Raw genomic sequence first — 16123 nt, 5'->3', positions numbered from 1 at the left:
TGTTCTGTATGTTGAGTCGGTTGCAAAATTTAACTTGTTAGTGACCTATTGCTAGGACAGTCTTGTGTTTTTATCTAGAGTTGGGAAGGCCTGGGAAAAAACAAACATTGGGGGGAAAAAAGTTTTGTTTTGTTTTTGGTTTTTTTTTTTTTGTTTCAAAACCACTTTTTCTGGAAAAAGTGAAGAGTGTGGAATATGTTTACAATAATAAATATGACCTGGTACTCAAACTATATAACATGAAAACCTTAATGAAACATTTCTGAGACTTTAAAGTCAAATTATTGCAAGTTCTGTCAACCGAAGACAAGCAAATCCTGGAATACAATCGAAGTAACACTATACTTCTCAGTGTAGGTCTCAGATGAGAAATATGCATTTCTGCTGCTAGGGGGGCACTGAAGGGGAAAAGCATCAGTTGAGTTTGCTTGTAGGCTCCATCTTGTACCTTCTACAGTTCAGTGCTTGTTAGGATACAGTAGTTTCTGTCGTCCTCTCAGGCCTTATTTGACCAGTAAGAGGGTAAATTTGTCTGACAAATTAGTCTATCCATAAATTAATGTTTTTTGTGTTTTTTTTCTTCAGTATAATGTTTGCCTATAGTCTGCTCAGTAAATTGATTTTTCTTTTCTTACTCTCAGGAAAATGGTGAGACCAACATCTAGAGTTTGGGAACATTTCTACTGTTCAATTTCTACTGAGAGCACAGCTGCAATTAGGAAATATTGTTAGAAGAAATATTTTCCAAATGCTACAAGGATGACAAAACACATCCCTTGCATGCCAGAGATGCCCTAAGTGCCAGTTCACACTTATGCAAATTCTATGCAGATCAGATGCGATCCAAAAAGCATAGATTCTCATGTAATCTGTAAAAGCATTATTTCCAATGCAGGCTGTTCACATATATGTGGTGCGTATTTGATTCTGTCCTGGGCAGCACAGTGGCTAAATGGTCAGCACTTCCACCTGGCAGTACTAGGGTCGTTGGTTCAAATCCCAACCACAGCACTACCTACCTGGAGTTTGCATGTTCTCCTTGCCTGTGTGGGTTTCCTCCAAAGACATGCTGGTAGGTTAATTGGATCCTGTCTAAATTGGCCCCTAGTATGTGTATGTATGAATGAAAGTTAGGGACATTAGATTGTACGCCCCTTGAGGGTTAGGGACTGATGTGAATGTACAATATATATGTAAAGTGCTGCGTAAATTGATGGTGCTATATAAGTACCTGAAATAAATAAATAAAAAGGATCCTGTTTGATTTTAGTGGGGGTGTGGTCCGAAATTCATCTCCTGCTATGCCTAGTCCCCTCAGAAATCGCATTCAGTTCTCACATGTCACAGCAGAAATCACACTGTGAAATTGCACCAGATTTGCACTGCATCAGTGTGAGCTGGCACTAAAGATACTGTTGTTTTTTTTGGGGGGGGGGTTTTCCCCAGTTTTTCCAAAAATGTCATAATTTAAGGAAAATTTAAATCTCTAGTTTTTACCTAAAACTGGCAGTTTTGATGTTTTGTAGACCTCCGCATACATGCCTGACTGCTAGGTAACTGAAAATGAAGGGTACCTATCATTTGGTTTGTGTCTGCCTTGCGTGTAAACATCCATAATTATATGTTACAAGCATGAGGGTCTGTTCTGATCTGTAAAAATTAGTCACATGAAAATCTTTTTTGTCCCCCCCAAATGTACATCTTTTAAAGTGCAATTAAAACCTGCTATTATTTTTGATAACCAGAAAAGGTGTTTCCATTCTCCTTTTCTGATCCTGGCCTTTTCTATGGGCTTGACTTTGGACATAACCCTGTCCTACAGCAGGCATGCCCTGTCTATTGAGCATCTAATTTAGTTCATAGGATAACGGTAATGATTAGACTGGACTTGATTCTGGGGAATGGTTGTTAGCTCTAAAGTTGAGGAAATGGAGGAGTCCTTAGTTACAACTGAAACCAGAATAAGGGTGCACACAACAGACTATTTGATAAAGAAATCACAAAACATGTAGTGTCTGCCGTTTGGGGAATACATCTATTTATTATAAAATGCTTATGGTTTCATATTTTGTGATACGGTATATAGTATTTTCCTCTGTGAATGAGTTACACCATTCTGTGTGTGGGGGTTTTTTTTTTGTTTTTTTTAACTGTATTTCGTTTTTGTTTCAGGGAGAAGATGAAGGTGACAAAAGGTAATAAGGAGGTTGAAGATGGTCCAGAGGCTAAGAAAACAAAGATTGATAATACAGAGAGTACAATGATTAAAAAGGTACCACATGGGGGGGGGGGTAGTTTGCTTCGGGTGAGGAGCTATGAATAGAGCTTAGTGTACGTTATGCTTTTCTTCAGATAATATGCATTAAAGGGGACTCCAAGGAAAATGGGATTTCCCTTCTTGATTGCTGGCCCTTTGTGTTGTAAGAAGAGGTCCTGACCTCTCTGCTTGTGTTACCACGTGGAGGGGTCCTGAGCAGACAGGGGATTTCCAGTTTTCCTAAAAATACTGTTTGAAGATCTGAATTTTGTAAGTAATACATATTAACACATTCTCTGCAAGATCAGTATGTCATGCGGACCTGACAGTGGGGGGTTTTATACACAGCCGTTGTGTGTGTATAAATTGAGGTCTTCCCACCCTCACATATACGCACGTGTGAACGTAAATGCACACGTCAGGGCGCCTATGCATGAAAACATTGATTGTGATACACCTGTTACATCTAGTACAAAACTTCCCCCTAAACTGATGACCTATAGGGGCTTTTGAAGTGCTACCTATCTTTTTATGTTTTACCCAAATTTTGGTAATTTATTGTGTTTGGCTGCCCAAAAAATTTACTTTAGTTTTTGTTTTTTATAGAAATTGTGCGTTTTCATAGACATTTAAAAAATTGGAACTACCACTATTTCATTCTCTAGGGTGTCTGCTTTGAGAAAATATATAATGTTTTGGGGGTTCTGTGTAATCTTCAGGCCTAAAATGAATACCAGGTGTGAAAATATATTGTCAATGTCATGTGAAGACTAATATGATCTTGTGTCACCTGAAGCCCTCTGTGGTTATTAATCAGCCTTACCTGAGAACCCATCCAACGATCCTGGCTCTGGGCATAGAGATCATTGAAGGAAAGATGGACTCCACTCATCTCTATCCCCTTGGAGAACCAGATCAACTTCATAACGTCACTTCCGGTTCCAGCACCTTGTAAACAAGGCCATTTTTTTTTCTTAACTGCTTTCCGCCATGTACTGCGGACGGGCAGCATCTACAGGCATGGGTACGTCGCTCTGGCTGTGCGAACACAGTGGGGACACTGTCTGCCCGATTTGGCCCGCAGTGCTCCCCACCTGCGACTGTTGTGTCCGGCGGACACAGCGTAATGAAGATCCCGGTGAATGGGACTCGGTGAACATGTGATCGCTATGCGATCACGTGAGCACAATGTTAGCAAAGCTGTTATGAATCAATCTGATTCATAACAGCTCTGTTTCTCTTCCTAGTGAGCTGTGATTTGCCCACAACTGTCACATGATACATGGGCCCATTCACAGCACCTGGTACCATGAGACTAGCTCCAGCCAATCACAGATCACTTTCTTGATCTGTCAAAAACCTAACTTATTCATGACCGCAAGCTTCACATTGCAAGAGAAATTACCGTATTTTTCGCTCCATAAGACGCACTTTTTTTCCCCCAAAAAAAGGGGGGGGGAAATGTCAGTGCGTCTTATGGAGCAAATTTACAGCGGCCGGTCCGGTATTTCTGCCGCCACCATGTCAGAATATTGGGCCGGCAGCTCAGCTCTTCTCTCCTGCAGGACCTTACCTGTTCCTCGCTCCAGCGCTGTAGTCTTCCCACGCTGGCTTCTGTGACAGCCGGATGCCCACTGCGCATGCGCGAGAAGCGCTGCGCTTTGTGAATGGTCTGGTGTCTTCTGGGACACATGACAGGTCCCAGAAGGCGCTGGGCCATTCACAAAGCTCAGCGCTTCTCGCGCATGCGCAATGGGCACCCAGCTGTCACAGAAGTCGGCGCGGAAAGAAGAGTGAAGGACAACTAGGTGGGAGCGGGTACCTGTCAGATTCAGGTACCCGCTCCCCCTCCCTCCCCAAAGGTCCGCAGTCTCTGGTCATCTCCTGTACGGTGTCTGCAGTCTCTGGTCAGTAGTACAGTGTTAGTATGGTAACATTGTACTATTCTGAGAAAAGTATTTACAAAAAAATACATGAAAAATACCGTATTGAGAATTTAAAAAAAAAAAAGTTTAAGGTGTTTTTTTTTTTTTTTTTAACTACTTGCCGACTGCTTACCTGCATTTTGCAGGTGAGCAGCGGCTCTGGCCAAAGCAACGTAATCTTTCGTTGATTTCTATTTTGGGGTGCATGCTGATGGTCCGGGGAGAGAACGAATACGCCACCAAGTAAAAGCACTACACACACATACGTTACATTAGCACGTATAACTCTGAGATCGCCCCCTATTAACCCTTTGATCAACCCGTCACCCAGCCAGTGCCATTAGTATGGTGTCAGTATATAGCGACATCAGATAGTGTCTGGGTCAGTTAGCACCCTTCCAGCCAGGGTCAGCTAGCGTTAGATTGCCCGCACACTATCGCACTCATGCTATAAGTTGCTGACCACCGCCATTACTAGTGTAGTGTTTGTATGGATCAATATAATGATCATGAACAGAATTATACTAGTGCCTCCTTTGTATAGTGTCCCCAAAAAAGCAGTGTTAGCAGGATCAGACCTGTTTGTGGCCAGCACTAGTGTTTAGCCCCTCTGCTGTTTTTCATTGAAGATTTGTACCAGTTGATTGTGGACCAAAGCAATTTATACACACAATACATCGCCATCCACCCAAATTCAGCTCTTGCCAAACAATTCTCATGGAAACCTATCGCGGTGTCTGAATTTAAAACTTTTTAGGGCCTAACCTCCAACATGGATATTACAAAAAAGATTGAATTGTGGTCATATTGGTTCACAGACCCGATTCATCGTATGCCCATGTTCTCTGCTGTTACATATGTGCCCAACATAGACAAGCAATGTACTGGTATGTCGCTGGACTTTGAGTAATTATACCAGGATGATGCCTGCAGCAGCTACAGGCATCATCCTGGTATCGTTGCAGACTGGCTGTCTGCTTTCATGTAAAAGCAATCCTAGTGGCCAATTTGCTGCTGGATTGTTTTTACAAGCAGTGGGAAGGAACAGTCTACCAGCCATCTCCTCCACCCCCCCCCCCCCCTTCTTGTTGTGCTGCCCTGTCCCACAGGGGAATCCGAGAATGCAGCCGGAAGTACTGCTGGCTGACCATAGAGCTAATCAGAGACCAGAATGGCTCCATTCATCTCTATGGTTGAAGTGACTTGAAGCTACATGCATTTCATCATTTCCTTTTTGTAGGATATAAACAGTGCCATTTTTAAATTGGTTTAAGGGCAGAGGAGATATCTAGAGTCTAATAGCCCCCATATTTCTCGGAAAAGAGTACCTGTCACTGCCTATTGCTATCACAGGGGATATTTACATTCCCTGTGATAACAATAAAAGTGATCGAAAGAAGAAAAAAAATCACCCCTGTCCCTTACTTATGCGCAAAGGCTAACGCAAGCGTTGGTTCCGTGTTGGTATGTAAGCAGAGATTGCACTATGCATGTGAGGTATCACCGTCAACGACAGACCGAGGGCAGTAATTCTAGCACTAGACCTCCTGTGTAAATATAAATTGGTGACCTGTAAAGGCTTTTAAAGCTATTAAAAATGTATGTAATTTGTTGGCATTGCACGGGCATTTGCATGTGCAATTTTAAAGCATGTCATGATTGGTATCCAGTTACTCAGTGTAATATCTTTTATACTCTATCAAACAATTGGGCTATATAGTGTGTTTTTGTGCATTAAATTCAAAAAATTGTATTTTTCCCAAAAGATTTGCGTTTGAAAAATCGCTGCAAAAAAAATGTGTGATTTCAACACCCACTATTCTCTAGGGCCTCTGCTTTTCAAAAATATATAATGTTTGGAGGTTCATAGTAAATTTCTAGCAAAAAAAGTTTTTTTTCATGTGAACAGTGTCCAAAAAGGCTTGGCCTTCAAGAGTGGGCGGTATGTGGCATAAGCTTCTAATGTTGGCTCTGAAATGCCAGGATACAGCATAATAGATTCCTAACTCCCCCACATATGTGACAAAAATGATATCCGTAAAATACCATGCCTCGTATCGAATTCCTTGGGGTGTCTACTTTCCAAAAAGGGGTCATTCTGGGGGGGGGGGGGGGGGGGTGTTTGTACTATCCTCGCATTTTAGGGCCTCCCAATTTCTGATAGGTAGTGAGGAAGTGATATGAGGAAATATGCTCTTTGAAACCCTGGAGGTGGTCATCTAATTTTGGGAGCCTGCATATAGCTAGGCTGTCAACAATTGTCACGTGTGGTATCCCCATACTCGGGACATGTAGCAGAATGTGTTTTGGAGTGTTATTCCACATATACCCATGGCATGCATGAGCAACATATCATTTAAGTAACAGTTTTGTTACAAAAAAAAAAATGGTCATTTTTAAAAAAAAATTGTGGCAAAAAATAAAACTGACTCAGCATGCCTCTCCGCAAAATTCCTGCGGTGTCTACTTTCCAAAAAAAGGTCATTTTTTTGGGGGGGGGGCTTTGTACTGCTCTGGCATGTATTGGGATTCTATTTATTTTTCTTTTTTTTATTTTACCAAAGACATATAGCAGAATACATTTTGGCTAAATTTATGACTTTGAGTTTATTGGATTTTTTTTATAACCCAAAGTGAAACATATTGGTTTTGTTTTTCCCCTCCCAGTCTTTCAGGACAGCACCTTGAGAGACCTCGGCTCCTCCCCACCTGAGTAAACCTCTCCACCCGGAATAAAAGTGCGGCCTCCCCCACCGGCCTCAGTAATGGTGTTTTCTCCGGTGGGGAGACTGTCTTAGGCGGTCAGAGGATCGCTCTGTACCTGTAAAATGGGGGGAGGGCTTGGACCGGGTGCGGACCATCTGGTGTTCCCCTGTACCCCCCCCCCCCCCCCTTTGCGGAAGGAGGGACTGACCTCGGCATGAGGGGTGGTATGTCCCTTACCTGCATCTTGGTCCAGCTGCCACCAGGTAAGGTTTGGGGTGTCTGGCATTCACTTTTCGGCGTCCAGGGGGACCGAGGGAGAAGTACCACCGGCAAATGGAGCCCTGGTCAGCCCAGTTGACGGGGGATGTCCCTTCCGGCGGAGGGGTGGGGACTTCCTCCTGAACGCGGCTTCCGGCCGCGTCCCTTGAAGTGTGGACCAGAGTGCGGCGGTGCTGAGAGCTGCATCCTGCAGAGGTGGGTGATGCAGGACCCCAGGGCGGACCACCACCTTGAAACATGTCCGGAGCAGAGGCGCCCAGACCAGGTGACGCCAGCAGGTAGGTGGCTCAGAGGAGCCTTTTTTTTCCCTTATCTGTGTGGCCCCTAGCTACACAGATTGTCCTCAGCTGTCCTGGTTGTCGGAGGGACTAAAGCTGGGGGCGAGACGGGGTCTCACCTAGGTCAGTCTCTGTCCTTGGTTAATGGGAGCCCTGGTTTTGTGTGCTCTGTTTGCAGGTGAAAGTCACGGAGAAGCCCAAGCTGCACCACGGGGCTAAAAAGAAGTGACCCTCAAAGACTCCTGGACAAAGGTACTGTGTGAGTCTTGTGTTGAGGGCCTGATCAGGGAGGAAGTTCCTTCTCAGGGGGACCTGGTTAAATTAGGGAACCGACGGCTACCTTTTGATTCCTTTAGGTCTCTGGTTGAGAATTTCTCTGCCTTATACACAGACTGCACTCCCCACGCCCCCCTCCAGGAAGTCAAATAGCCCAGTTGGTGGAGGAGGTCCCATCCCCGGACTCGTATTTCCAGGCAGACTCTGAAGGGGAGGGTCCCTTGAGCAAGTCCAGAGGCGCCTCTAGATACAAGTTGTCCCTGGAGGAGATTGTTGACTTACTGGAATTTATTTATGCTACCTTGGAGATTAAGGAAGATAAGAAGCCCCTCACGTTGCATGATCAAATGTATCAGGGTATGGAGGAACAAAAGCATACAGTCTTCCCTGTCCATGAAGTGCTAGTAGAAACCATAAAGAGGGAGTGGCAGGATCCGGAGAGAAAGCCTTTGCTAAATCTCTCAAACACAGCTTCCCGTTTTTGATGAGGAATCGTCCACGGTGTGGAATAAAAGCCCCAAGCTGGACACTGTATTTTCTCATGTACCCAGGAAAATGGATCTTGCCTTTTGAGGACATGGGAATCTTGTCTGACACCATGGATAGAAGGGGCGGATTCCCTTCTTTAAAAGTCCTGGGACTCCACACTATCTAACCTAAAGCCTGCTATGGCCACTACAGTGGTAGCTCCAAACATAGAATATTGGCTCACACAGCTACAGGCCCATATCGTAGCAGGATCCCTAAAGGACAAGATATTAACCTTTTTCCAGACCTTACTAGTGGAGGTCGGCTATATTGCGTATGCCTCAGAGGAGTCAATAAGAATGACGGCGAGGTCAGTGGCCCTAACTAACTTTGCCTGCAGAGCCCTGTGGCTCAAGACATGGCAGGGGGACATCACCACCAAAGTTAAACTTTGCGGCATCCCATTCACAGGGGATTTTCTTTTTGGCCCGGGTCTTGAGACTGCTGGAACGCACCGCAGACAGGAAAAAAGCCTTTCCCCTTAAAAAAAAAACAAAAAAACCTCCATGCACAGGGGGTGAAAAAATTTCTTCCCCAGGAGCGGGTACAAGCCTGGAATTTCGGAGACCGCCGCCACAGAGTTTGTTAGTGATGGAGCACCCAAGAGAAGGCCTAGGCCCTGCTCTCTTCTTTGCAGGAATTGGAAGAGCAGAGGGTCGTCATCAGGGTCCCCACCGCAGAGATCGGCAGGGGTTTTCTATGCCCACGTTTTCTGGTCCGAAAGCCTTCTGGAAAGTGTGGGCTCATTCTGAACCTCATGCCCTTGAACGAGACCATAAAATACAAGAGATTTTATATGGATTCCATTTTCTTGGTCAGGTCCCCCCACGCTTTCTGGCCTCAATAGACATAAGAGACGCTTATCTACACGTTTCAGTTGCTGATGCTTTTTAGAAATTCTTCAGGTTGGCGGTACGGGCCCCAAGGGAATCCTTCACCTATAGTTCTGAACCTTGCTCTTTGGGCTTTACACCTCACTCAGGATTTTTACAAAGATCATGGCTGAGGCCCTGGTGTCTTTGTCTAAGAGGTGTCTCACTGGTGGCTTACCTGGGCGATCTCCTATTGTTTGCAGACTCCGAGGAACAGCTGTTGCGGGACATAACCTTGGTGATGAGACACCTGGAGAGTTTAGGTTGGCTAATAAACTTACGTAAGTCGAATTTGGTCCTGGCCTAAAGGATGGTGTACCTGGGCTATGAACTGGATTCCACCCTTCAGAAGACCTTTCTACCCCAGGAAAGGGGGTACCAAGCCATCATAGGGGAGTGGGGGATTCCACCCATAGACCTTTTTGCATCCGGCCAGAGTTCCAAAGTCCCGGTTTTCTTCTCCCTAAACCGTTGGGATTGGGCGTTGGCACTAGCGCAGCGGTGTGACTTTTCCCTGTGGTTACGCCTCCCCCCCCCCCCCACTCTCCGAGCAAACTTCCCTGATACTGATAGCCCCGCACTGGCTTGATCTTCGACCCTGGTGGCCCTGGCTGTCTACCCCCCTTGGATATTGCCGTGCTGAGGGGGACTTGATTCTCAGGGTCCGGTCCTTTGTCCCGAGGTAGACAGATGGAACCTAGCGGCCTGGTTTCTGAGGAACAGCTGCTGAGGAACAAGGGGTTTTCAGCTTGGGTAGTATCCACCCTCCTAAATAGTAGAAAAGAGGAGACCCGTTCTATATACCTTTTTTAAGGTCTGGAAGCTTTTTAACAGATGGTGTGCTCAGACTTCCTCAGAGGAACATAGCTTAGCTTCAGTCCTGGAATTCTTGCAGGCGGGGGCCGACCAGGGGCTAGCAGTGAGTATGCTGAAAGGCCAAGTGTCAGCTGTTAGTGTATTCCTGGTGTCTCCCTTAGTGAGGGATGAGTTGGTGGCGAGATTCTTTAAGTTCTTGACCAGACAAAACCCAGTAAGAGGCCCTTTCCAAGGTGGAACCTGACGACAGTGCTTACTGTGCTGACAGCCCCCCCCCCCCCCATTGGAACCTCTGGATTCAAGATCCCTCAAAATCCTGACCCTCAAGACAGTATTCCTGGTAGCGGTTACTACAGCGAGGAGAGTAAGTGAATTGGAAGCCCAATCAATTAGAGCCCCCTTCCTCCAGATTTTTGTGGATAGGCTAACGTTTAGGATGGACCCAGCCTTCTTGCCCAAAATAGCCTCGAGGTTTCATCGAGGCCAAGAAATTACTTTGGCTTCATTTTGTTCTAACCCCTTGTGTGACCAGGAAAGGAACTTTCACACATTGGATGTTAGAAGATGTGTCCTTTATTTAGATGGGACCAAAGGGATCAGGAAGTCAGATTCCCTTTTTGTATCCTTTTCAGGAGCAAGGAAGGGTTGTAAAGCTTCTAGGCATGCTTTAGCTATGTGGCTAAAACTGGCAATTAGACAGGCATATCTGACAGATGGTCTTGAAGTTCCGGAGGACATCGTGGCGCACTCCACGCGGGCCATGGCGGCCACATATGCTGAGCTGGCTGGTGCAACCCCAGGACAGATTTGTAAGGCTGCTACCTGGTCCAATTATAACACCTTCGTTAAGCATTACAGACATGACCTAGTCTCATTAGAGGAGCAGGCCTTTGGACGCAAGGTTCTACAAGCGGTGGTCCCGTCCTAGGGGTGATTGCTCACGTATCTTCTCAAGGTGCTGTCCTGAAAGACAGGGAGGGGAAAAATCAAAGTTAGTCTGGCCATAGACGGGCCATTTATCGGCCGCTAAAAAATAAACGAGAAAATCCGCGAAAAACGGCCGATGGGCTGGCCACACTAACGGCGTGAATATCGGCCAATTTTGCGTGCGGACAAAAATTTGGCCAATAAACGACCCGTCTATGGCCTGAGTGCGGTGGGGGAGGCTGCACTTTTATTCTGGGTGGAGGCGTTTCCTCAGGTGGGGAGGAGCCAAGGTCTCTCAAGGTGCTGTCCTTTTTTTTTCAAAATTTTCGGTCTTATTTTTTTTTTTCTTTGTTTATAGCGCAAAAAGTAAAAAACTGCAGAGGTGATCAAATACCACCAAGAGAAAGCTCTATTAGTGAAAAAATGAACTAAATTGAACTAAATTTTGTTTGGGTACAGCATTGTACAACCGCGCAATTAGTTGAAATAGCGCAGTGCCGAACAGCAAAAAATGGCCTGGTTATGAAATGGGGTAAATCTTCTGCAGGGCAATTAATTAATTGCGGTTTTTTTTTGTTTTTTGTTTTTTTGATCCAATGCTTTACATTGTAGAGCAGAGATATGGGGTCTCATTGACCCATATCTTTCCATAAAGAGGGACCTGTCACTGCTTATGTCTATCACAAGGGATGTTTGCATTCCTTTTGATAGGAATGAAAGTGATTAAAAAAGAAAAAAAAGACAGTGTGTAAAAAAAAAAAAAAAAAAAAAAAAAAAAAAAAAAATTTTAAAGTGCACGCCTGCTCGTGTGCAGTGGTGAATGCATAAGTAGGCCATCTTCATAATATATGTAAACGGTGTTCAAACCACAGGTATTGCCGCAAACGTCAGACCAAGAGCAGAAATTCTAACATTAGACCTCCTCTGTAACTTTAAACTGGTAAACTTTACAAATTTTTAAAGCTTCGCCCATGGAGAATTTTAAGTACCGTAGTTTGGCGCCATCCACCGAGCTTGCGCAGTTTTAAAGCATGACATGTTAGGTATCTTTACTCGGCGTAACATAATCTTTTATAATTTATAACAAAAATTGGCGTATATTTTCTTTTTTTTTTATTCATTACCACTTGCCAACCGTGCTATAGCCGAATGACGGCTACAGTGCGGTTGTCCAATTATGGGAGGGCGTCATATGACGTCCTCCCAAAACGCGCCCTCCTGTGCGCGCACAGCAGGCGAACTCTGTGATCGCTGTGTCCACTGACCCAGCAGATCACCGGGTAAATGCAGTTGCTGGTTATCAGCTGCATTTTCCTCACGCTGTCAATCCGTGCGCGCACAGCAGGCGCACTCCGTGATCGCTGTGTCCACTGACCCAGCAGATCACCGGGTAAATGCAGTTGCTGGTTATCAGCTGCATTTTCCTCACGCAGTCAATGCGTCACAGCATGTTGAAAGTACTACCGATAACCGGCAATTGTCAGAGGACGGTTCGGCACCGATCATCAGGGCAGTGATAATCAGTACCCATCAGTGCTGCCTAGCAGTGCCCCCCATCAATGTTACATATCAGTGCAGCCTCATCAACACATATCCGTTAAGGAGAAAAATGACCTGTTTGCAAAATTTTATAATAGAAACCAAGATTTTTTTATATTTTTTGCTCTTTTTTTTTTTTTTGTTTATAGCACAAAAAAAAACACCCAGTGGCGAGTAAATACCACCAAAAGAAAGCTCTATTTATGTGAAAAAAGATAAAAATGTCATATGGGTACAGTGTTGCATAACCGCACAACTATCATTCAAAGTGTGACAGCACTGAAAATTGGCGTGGGCAGGAAGGGGGTATAAGTGCCCAGTAGGCAAGTGGTTAAAGTGTGGTTTTTTTTTTTTTAAACAATTGCGTTTTGAAAAATATATTCAGTTTTAAAAACTGTCCATTTCGGTTTTAGGCAAGTGCATCATGAATTTTTCGGTTTCAGCACCAGAGTTTTTATTTTGGTGCACCACTCACATCAATGGTACTGATTCGCCATTTGGAGTTTCTGGGTATTGTTGTGGACAAAGGTCGGGTCAGAACGTGTTTCATAGGAAAAACTTCAAACTCTGATTTTGGATTTCAGCTCTCCAGTCCAGGAGTCATTCAGCTGTTCACTTTTGAATGAGCTTCTTAAGCTTAATGGTAGTCTCCTTTGAGGCAGTCCTAACAGTCATTATGGGACAAATTAATCAAGACCCTGGATAAACACATTCATTTGGACCTGAGGACCAGGTTGTAATTGTCCTGGTGGCTTAGGAATCTGGCTCTGGAATCTGGAATTTTTTCTTTCTCATCTTTGGGCAGATTCTCATGACTGAAAGCCTGGTGGGTTGGGAAGGAATCCTGGGCACCTTGTCGATGCAGAGGACTTGGTTGTCAGTGTTGTCTCCCCATCAACATCCTGAAATGTTAGACAATTTGGCTGTCTCTGCAGCATTAAACTATCCTGCTGTAAGGTCATCAAATCTGTATTCGAAGAAAGCCACGGTGTTCAGGTACAACACCTATTACGGAGAAACCAGAAGCCTTGCCACAGCTAGAAAGTTCAATCAAATCCTGTCCTAGACCAAATCCTGTCCTAGATGGAACGTCATGTTCCCATCTCATCTACCATGTACATCCCATGCATAGATGATTGGCAGGCAGACTTCCTCAGCTGATAGCAGCTGAACCCAGGGAAGTGGACCCTACACCGGAAATTTCTCAGGTATGGGACACCACATGTGGACATCCTGGCCTCCTTGTTCAACAACAAACTGGCTGGGTTTGCATCCAGGTACAGACATCCTCTAGCAGAAGCAGTAGATGTTCTGGTGGCTTTGTGGTATCAGTACATCCTGACCTATGCCTTACCTCCCCAGAAGCTTTTTTCCTTATCTGGTCTCCATGATTGGTATGTAGGGCATTCCAGTGATCCTCATTGCTACAACATGTTCCAGGCAGTTGTGGTACACTAAACTGGTAATACTCCTGGCAGATGCTGAATACCATATCGTCTGGATCTTTTGTCTCAAGGACCAATTTTCCATCCTGCTTTAACAATCATTGGATTTGACAGCATGCCTGTTGAAGCCCAGGTTTTTGGAGACTTGGTGCATTGCTGAATCTGAGAATCCTTTGGGGTTAAATACTAGTAAGTTTAATTCTTGTAAGGCCCATAATGGACATGGAGGCAATACTTCACCTGGAATGAGTCTCGGGAGTTTCCTAGGAGTTTGTCCCTGGGACAAAATGTCTCCTCCTTGCAGCTGGATCTGGACTAGCGCCTGCTTTTCAGCACTGTCAAAGGTCAAGTTTTTGTCTTGTTTTGTTTTTGCCTGTCTTGTTTTATAGATTGTTGGTCTCTCACTCTTTAATATGTAAACATTTCATGTTTGTAATATGTGCCTGCTGTACCATTTACTTGTATGTAAATGTATCCTGTTTTGTTCTGTATCCTGTTTTTGCTTCCTTTGTGTGAAATCCCTGGTATTCCTGCCAGTACCTCTGCTTTCCTATTAAATGCTGACCACACTGCTATGCATGAGAGCACAGTGTGGTCAGTTCTCAGCCTGCTTTCCTCCAATGATCAGACCTGTCCTGACACCCCTGCACAGCCATTCACTGAGAAGTCCAGTGAGTCGCTGTTTCTCCTCCCCCAGTTCTCTGAGCATCCTTTGCAGCTGAGAAGAGAGTGTGTGGTCACTTAATAATAAAGGGGACAATGTGCTTTATATGGTTTTTTTAAATCTATACACAGATCTATTGCTTTTTATTTCTATTTTAATGAGGATTTACAATCACTTTTAGATCTTTTGTACAGGAAGTCTCCTGACAAGGTGTACGTAGTCGTAACATCTGTGAGGCAAGTGTCCTAACCACTTGCCATCCAAAGACATCCCTGTACTTTCTTGAGTTGCAGTGGTTATACTGGCCACCTGCACCCCCGCCACCTCCAGTTGTCTTTCCAGGCTGACCAAGTTATTTTGTCACTTCTGGTTTCGTCCGTTCCTTCACTGGGCCGAGGTGTAGAAGGGGCAGAAGCAGCTTGTTCAGCCACTGCAGCTCGCTGAGAGGCTGAGCCAGCTGCTTGTCAGGCATATGGGTGGATCCCAGATGTAAAGTTACAATCTTTCCTGAGCCTGGATTGGCTGAGCGATGACAGCCAACAGAAATCTAACCCCCGGCTCACATATATGCAGCCGTGCAGGCCGGGCGTTGTTGTTTATCAGAATACAGTATTTTCAGTGATTGTCAGAATACAGTATGACTCTCAAAGGAAACTGAGCGCTTTCACTGCCCAATGGTGTTCTGGTGTATGGATCTCAAATGTTTGTTGACAGGGAGCAAGTAATTCCAAGGAGGTCGTTGTTTATCATCAAAAAACCAAGTGTTACATGGGGTTTAACATCCTATAACTGACTGTCTTGATCATTTACTTTTACAGGGGTTTTTTTTCAGTCTAAATACAGCATTTATTTAGGGCATTCTTGAATGCGCTGTCTATTGCAGCCATTTTAGCTTCTTCTTTTTTATATTCTAACCTATGAGAGCACAGAGGGAGAGAACCTAGGCATTCAGGTTTTTCAGGCTTTGATTATATAATAAACTACACCTTTGTTTATCCAGAGGGTTTAAGGATATCAAATACTTTGTGAATTAAAAAAATGAAAATGTTTGGGGGAACATGGCATTATTTTTCAGCATCACAGCACTTTCCCTTTAATGTATAGATGACTTGAACGTTACATGGTGATATCATTGTGTAATCTGCTCGTGCTGCTGAGGACAGGCCCGCCCCTTACATTAATTTATTCCTCTCTGACATAAATTAGGATGCCTTAGGTGCTCACACGCGCTTAAGTGTTGCAAATGGGACTTCGTTTTTACTTGACAGACTTTGCAAAGTGACATATTTAAATTAGAAAATGCTTGGGGGATGTGTGTGTTTTTATTCCCTACTGGTGAGCGAATGCACAGCCGGGAAGAACACAATAGTGTCTGAACATTTTGCAATTTAGCTTAATGTCTCACCGGAGCCTTAACTCCCTCGGTACTTGAGCACTTGAAAAGGCTGGCAGTCTCTCAGAGTATCATGTTCACTAGTGTGAAACATTGGCCCAGCCTGGGGTATTCAGGTGTGGCAGAATGCTAAACTGTATAGAGGGTTATGCTAAGCACATTTGACCTGGAATTGGGGAACTTTGGCAAACCAGAACTGTTTAAAGCTAAATGAAGGC

General features: G+C 44.6%; 1 protein-coding gene across 1 annotated transcript in view; it reads left to right on the top strand.

The window, feature by feature from the left end:
* SAE1 (SUMO1 activating enzyme subunit 1) overlaps positions 1-16123 on the top strand; it is a 90318-nt gene that overhangs the window by 33212 nt on the left and 40983 nt on the right. The window contains exon 5 of the mRNA XM_089652012.1: positions 2173-2272. Coding sequence (XP_089508138.1) covers positions 2173-2272 — 100 coding nt within the window. The remainder of the gene's footprint in view (positions 1-2172; positions 2273-16123) is intronic.

The sequence above is a fragment of the Staurois parvus genome, unplaced genomic scaffold (assembly GCF_062004578.1).
Source record: "Staurois parvus isolate SC_StPar_1 unplaced genomic scaffold, SC_StPar_1.0 ptg000668l, whole genome shotgun sequence".
NCBI lineage: Eukaryota > Metazoa > Chordata > Amphibia > Anura > Ranidae > Staurois > Staurois parvus.
The sequence above is the reverse complement of the archived record's forward strand: the minus strand, read 5'-3'. Positions and strand labels throughout refer to the sequence as shown.